We start from the raw sequence: 6607 nt of genomic DNA on the forward strand, positions 1-6607 counted from the left end.
ACAATTAATACTTGTACATTTTGGCACATTTTCCTTCTTTTAATTCGTTAAAAAATTTTTTTTTTTTGTTTTTTGCTGCAAATAACCTTAAATACATAAAATAACATTTAGTAATTTAGTTTTTTTTAGTTTTTTGTGCTCTTGTTTTATATCGGACTAATAATTTTATTTTGTCCGATAACACTTATCATCTACTTAATAAAAATAAATTAAATTTTTTTAAAATTTTTTTTAAACTTTGAGAGATTTTTTTGTTGAATTATTATTATTATTATTATTATTAGAACTTAATATTTTTATTATTCTATTGTTTAGCAATCCGTTAAATTTAGTTTTTAATTTATGTATAGGTTGAGTTCAAGAATTTAAATAATTTTTCAACCATCTATAAATTATTTCACCGTTTTCTTGTACCCAATATATGTTGAGCCTGATCGTTTCCAAACTTTGATCTAATGCATTTTGACCCGAACCTACGTTCATTTTGCTAAAGAAATTTTGAACCTGAAATATAAAAATTAGGAAAAAAAAATGAAAATCACGTGATAAAACTTGTAGGTTTTTTTTTTTTTTTTTTTTTGATAATTATTATTTTACTTCATCGTGATCGTATTCCGTGACGAAATCCGACGTGACGGCCGATATGATGCTCCCGATTGTGAAAGTTCCATTCCCGAACATCGATTGCATGTAATGCCAGTGAGCTTTAAGGTGTCTCCAAGCCAACAGCTGTCCTTCTGGATTGAAAGCCACGACCGATAACGCCGTTTTCAAATCCTGAGGTTTAACTAAATTTCTATCCAGTGTTGCTTTCAAATACCTGTTAAAAACCCCCCTCCCCCTCCGTTAATTTACGATCAAAAGTTTTTTTTTTTTTTTTTTTTTTTCGGGTTGTTGGGTTCGAATACCTTTTCAAGATCCACGGATCGCTCGACATTCCCAAAGCTTTGAGCAATAATTTTCTTTCGCTTGGAATTCCGGTGCTTTTATATTTATTCCAACAGTATTCCCATTCCTTTTCGCCACCGTATTTAATTCCCGCCGAATAAATGACTTCTCTGAGATTGGGAGGAGTCCTTTCTCCCTTTTCCATCCATTTTTTAAACTTTGTAACCGCGTCCTTGACGGTTTCTGGAACGTTACACAATATCGCCGAAGACAATATGTCCGATCTCATCAATCTAAATAAACAAACGATTAAAAATTGTTAATTTTTTGTAAAATTTCAAGTCGTAATAATAATAATATTTAATTTTACTTTGTTAAATGTGGTCCGACGTCGTTCCAACCGACTAATTTAGTCGCCGGAGTTAGTATGACTCTCATGAATTCGTAAAAAAGTTTATATCCGGACGATTCGACTAAACTTTTACTCCACGATTGAAAATGTTTCAGGGCTGTGGCCCACGGGACGTAATCCTTTTCGTTTAAAAGATAAAGTGAAAGTTCTAATGGTATCGTAGCGTTTAGTATTCCTGCCCTAAAAATTTAATTTGACTTCTTCACTTTTTTTTTTTTTTTTTTTACAACTCACTCTAAACCTTATACCTGTTCAATGTAAAGGCATCGTCAATTAAACTCGCTCTATCGGCCGGACTAAAACTCGAGGGATCCTTTTTTAGCGTTTGAATGATTGACATCCACATATCTTCGTCGTAGTTGACTCGATAGAAACCCGATTGATTCACGTTTGCTTTTATCCATTTTGTTTTTTCCGATATTTCAAAAGTGACTGGAAAATTTAAAGTACTTTTAATTTAATGCACGCATTTAAAAGGGAAATAATTATTTGACGATGGAAAAACCAACTAACCGTCACTCAAATTCATCCAAACGTGGCGAACATCCGAACGATCAACGTTCGTGTAATAGCTCAATGGAACATACCATTTATAATCGAACGGTGATACGATATCATTGTCAACGGTATTATTATTCATAGTTCCCGTCAATAGGAATCTACTTTGACTCGCGTAAATCGTATTTTCCTTTCTGGTTATGGTTATGAGAGGGAATCCCATTTGTTTCGTCCACGTATCCATGACGGTTTTAACTTGTAACGATTGATTATTATGCTTGCTAAAGGCAGACCATAAATCTTCGGTATCTGCATTTTTAAACATGTACGTATTTAAATAATCATTTAATCCAGATCGTAGCGTATCCTCTTCCAAAAACTTTTCCAGCATGTATAAAATTGCCGCTCCCTAAAATTTATTAGTAATTTTTTTTTTAATTCGAGAATTTCGTGCCGGAATAAAAAAAAAAAAAAAAAAACCGTTATTACTTTGCTGTACGATATGGTGTCGAAAATAGCTTCGATTTCAATAGGATTATGAACGTCAACTGATATGGGATGACTTGTGGCCAAAGCATCGAGATCTAAAGCCGGTTGCGTTTTAACTAATATAAACTGATCCATCATTTTCCAATTGGGCATGACGTGATCCACGCCGGTGTATTCTAAAAAGCTGGCAAAGCCTTCATTCAGCCAAAGGTCGTTCCACCATTTCATGGTAACCAAATTACCAAACCACTAAAAATAAATAATACAAATATAAGAAGTTAATTAAGAAAATATGTATTTAATGCAATCAATCAATCAATCAATCAATCAATCAAAAAAAAAAAAAAAAAAAAAAAATGGGGGAGCCAACGGCACGTGGTGTTCCCAAGCGGTCACCCATCCAAGTACTAACCACGCCCGATGCTGCTTAACTTCGGTGATCGGACGAGAACCGGTGTGTTCAGCATGGTATGGCCGTTGACGTTTACCGAAGGCAAATTTATTAAACTTAAACTTAACTCGTACAATAATAATTCTTTTTCAAATATTTTTTTTATAATTTGATGTAAAAAAAAAAAAAAAAAAAAAAATTTCCGGGAGTTTATGAGAACCTGAAAAGTTTTCTACAATACAATAATGTTGTATTGTGGCTTTTAAAAAAATTACCTGATGAGCTAATTCATGAGCTATAACGATAGCTACCCATTGATGAGCTATAGCAGATGTCTCTTCTTGATCGTACAAAATAGAAGTTTCCCTGTAGGTTATTAAACCCCAATTTTCCATGGCTCCAGCAGCGAAATCAGGAATGGCTATTAAATCTAAAATAATTTACATTTAGTCAACTGTTAAGACAAAATGTAAATAAAAATTTTTTAAAGCAAATTTTAGCACTACCTTGCTTGGGTAAAGGGTAATCGACGCCAAAGAATTCTTCGTAATGATCCATCATGATCGTGGCAGTATCAAGAGCAAATTTTGCTTGTGATATGAGTTGTGTGGGAGCATACACGGAAACGGATATACCTTTTTTTGTTTGACTAGTTGTGTGATTGTAATCGCATACAACAAATGCTACTAGATAAGTACTCATTTCAACTGATTCTTCAAAGTCGTCCAACAGCTGCATGGAAATAAAAAGAAAATGAGCAGCCGTAGAAACATTTAGAAAAACTCTTTTTTTCTGTTAAAAAAAAAATACTAACCAATCCAGTACCCATGTAAAAACCAGCATCTTCTGTGTTATAAACTGGCATGTTAAATAAGGCAATATGAAATCTATCTCGAACTATTGACATTTTAAATTTGGCTTTAAATTGAGGTTCATCAAAGCAAGGAAAAGCAGATCTAGCATATGTAGGTTCAAAATGAGTAGTGGCCAAATACCTGAGTGCGACATAGTTTTAAATTAATTTACATATTTTTGTAAATCGATAGTTTAGAATACTCGAAAAATCATTAATAGATAATTTTAAATTTAAAAAAAAAAACAAAAAACAAAAAAGTTTTTAATGTTACCTTGTTTCTCCTTTTTGATTAACATAACTGCTGATGTAAAATCCCTCTAATTCTTTTCCAAGTTGAGTCTTATACCTGATATTTAAACTATAATTTGACCCGACTTGAAAATTTTCTTTTAATTCAATATAAACTTGTTGTGCTTGTGTATATTCTAAAAATTTTTCTATTTCTAATTCTTCTCCTGTATTATCTACAACTGTTTTATCCAATATAGTTAAATTTTTACTGTGCAAAACTATGAAATTTGTTTCTTTTTTAACATTAAATTCAATCGTGACTTGCCCCTTTACAGCAAGAGTAGTCAAGTTGGGATGTATGTGTATTCTATATCTTAACGGGATTAAGGAATCAGGAAGTCTAACATTATTCCAAGGAAAAATTTCATTATTGGTAGCTACTGGAATTGTAGGTCCGGAATCATCATAATCATAATCTAAGTTATCCGGTCTTTTTCCTGCACAAGGGCAACCTAAAAATAATAATTTTATTTTTAATTTTAAATTGAAAATGGAAATTATTTTATAAAAGAATTTAAATACTAACGAATTCCAGCATATGCAATGATGACTGCAATGCCGAAAAGAACAGCGAATGCAATTGTTGCAATAATGAGAGCTCTCCTTTGTGAACAAACTGCGACTCCATTACGTTCATACAGATTTTGTTTAGCCGCAGCAGCATTTTCACCTAATTTAAAAAAAAATTTAATAAATTTTTTTTTTTGTTAAAAATAGTAAAAATTTTAATTTAAAATTAATCTATAAAATACAACAATCAATCTTTTTCTATTTTTCGACTAAAAATTTTTATATTTCTACATAAAAACTAATGAGATCAAAGTATATACCATTAACTAAATTTATTTCGAATGAAAAACAAAAAAAAAAATTATCGAAGAATCATTATTAAAAAACTACTTTAGCTTCACTATTAACTTACAACATGCATGAGGAAGGGATAATAATATGTAATTAATCAAACCTGTTAAAAAAGCAATGTCATCAACATCCTGATCACTCATGATAAAATCCCGTCTCCAGACTACGGTTTCTACCTCTAACGATTTAGAAACCACAGATTTTTTAATTAAAGGTGATTTAATGTGATTAGCCAATGTTAAAGAATAATTTATGACTTTTTACGAGTGAAATATATTTTTATTTTATAAATTAACTATTAGTTGAATAGCTTACCCACAACCTGGACCCATATCAATCCAATGAAAGCAATAGAGCAGTAAAATAAGCAAAAATAAGCATTAAGCATTAGTTTTATTGTGCTTTAGTGCTTTATGAAAGGTAAAAATATATATATATATATATATTTAGTTTAATTAAAAAAAAAAGTTAATAATTTTGTACTTGTGGTTAGTAGCAATTACTAATCAATTATCAAGATTTGAGACTTAAGCTCGATATAATAATTTTTTACAATTATGTGTGTGAAATTAGAGGTTAATAAAATTTTAATTTATTCCTTATGATAATAATAGTTATTATATAGTTATTATTTTAAATAATCAATTATGGCATTAATTGTACACTTACCGATTTAAAAATGACAAAAACCGGTCGTTTATTTCGGTAAAATATAAAAAAAAAAAAAAACTAATTAATCAAAATTAATTAGCGGCAGGCATTAGCAGCTTAATTAATCTGAATTATTAAAATAAAATTCTTTAAGAAATTCACTTTTTAAGTATGCATACTACTAAAAATATAATAAAATAAATGAGAAAATGAAAAAGCAGTTACTTCTTGGTAAAAGAAAGCTTATTATATCTTTTCTAATAACAGATTTATTAAAAGTGTTGCCAACATAAATATTAGGCGGCGGAATAATAATCGATAAATTCAAAGGAAAAATGGTTTCCACATTAAAGGAATTATTAATTTATGGTTTTTCCCCCCTTTCCCGACTTGTAAAAATTCATCCTACGCGACATTAAATTCTTTTTTTTTATTTTTAATTGTCTCGTATTTAATAAATGACTGACATTTTGACGTAAGTTTTAATTCCTAAATTTAACTCTCATTAAAACAAAAAAAAAAAAAATTGTAAAAACTTACGATCATATTTTCTATATCGATAATCATTCTTAATACTAACTAAAAAATAACGAATTAATTTTTACTCATAAATTATTAATTTATTATTATTAATCACGTGTTAAAATTATTAATATATAGCAAAAGATTAATTTTAATTATAAAAAAAATTAATTAATTAGTCATTTAAATAAATGATAACAAAAATTAATTTATGAAAATTTTAAAACACTTTGCCAATTAAATAATATTAATAAAAAAAAATACTTTTGGGATTCCCCTAAATAAAATTTTTTTTTTTTTTTTTAAATAATTAAAACAAACTTCAAATAATAATAATAATAATAATGTTTTAATAAATTTAAAACACACTCGGCGAATAAAAACAAACGAGAAAATGAAAAAATTTATATCAAAATGGGCGGCCATTTTAATAAATTCTAATCAACTTGTGTGATAAAAAAAAACAAAAAATAAATTATCAAATCGTTATTTATAACAAATCAATCAAGTTTGTTTTGTTTGTTTGTTTGTTTTGTTTTTCTTAAAAAATTTAACACAAATTTAAATAACCTTCATAATAATAATAATAATAATAAAATTTTAAGTCTATATAAGCTCATTAATTAATTCCTTTTTTATTCACATTTTCACTCTTTAATTATTCATTTAAATTGTTAAAAATTTAACATTTTTATTATTGTTGTTTGTTTGTGTTTGTAACAAAAAACATTCATACAAACGAATCAAC

General features: G+C 28.5%; 1 protein-coding gene across 1 annotated transcript; it reads right to left on the bottom strand.

Annotated features, from left to right (window-relative positions):
- Positions 1-357: 357 nt before the first annotated feature.
- On the bottom strand, positions 358-5018 carry Phum_PHUM512710 (Aminopeptidase N precursor, putative; the record flags this gene model as incomplete). The annotated part of the gene is made up of 14 exons (XM_002431071.1): positions 358-504; positions 598-820; positions 909-1181; positions 1259-1480; positions 1549-1732; positions 1814-2207; positions 2288-2536; positions 2954-3108; positions 3185-3410; positions 3493-3673; positions 3806-4277; positions 4352-4495; positions 4790-4942; positions 5006-5018. 14 exons carry the CDS (start codon positions 5016-5018, stop codon positions 358-360), a joined length of 3036 nt encoding a protein of 1011 aa, XP_002431116.1.
- Positions 5019-6607: the final 1589 nt, after the last annotated feature.

The sequence above is a fragment of the Pediculus humanus genome, genomic scaffold, assembly GCF_000006295.1.
Source record: "Pediculus humanus corporis 1103172108281 genomic scaffold, whole genome shotgun sequence".
Lineage (NCBI taxonomy): Eukaryota > Metazoa > Arthropoda > Insecta > Psocodea > Pediculidae > Pediculus > Pediculus humanus.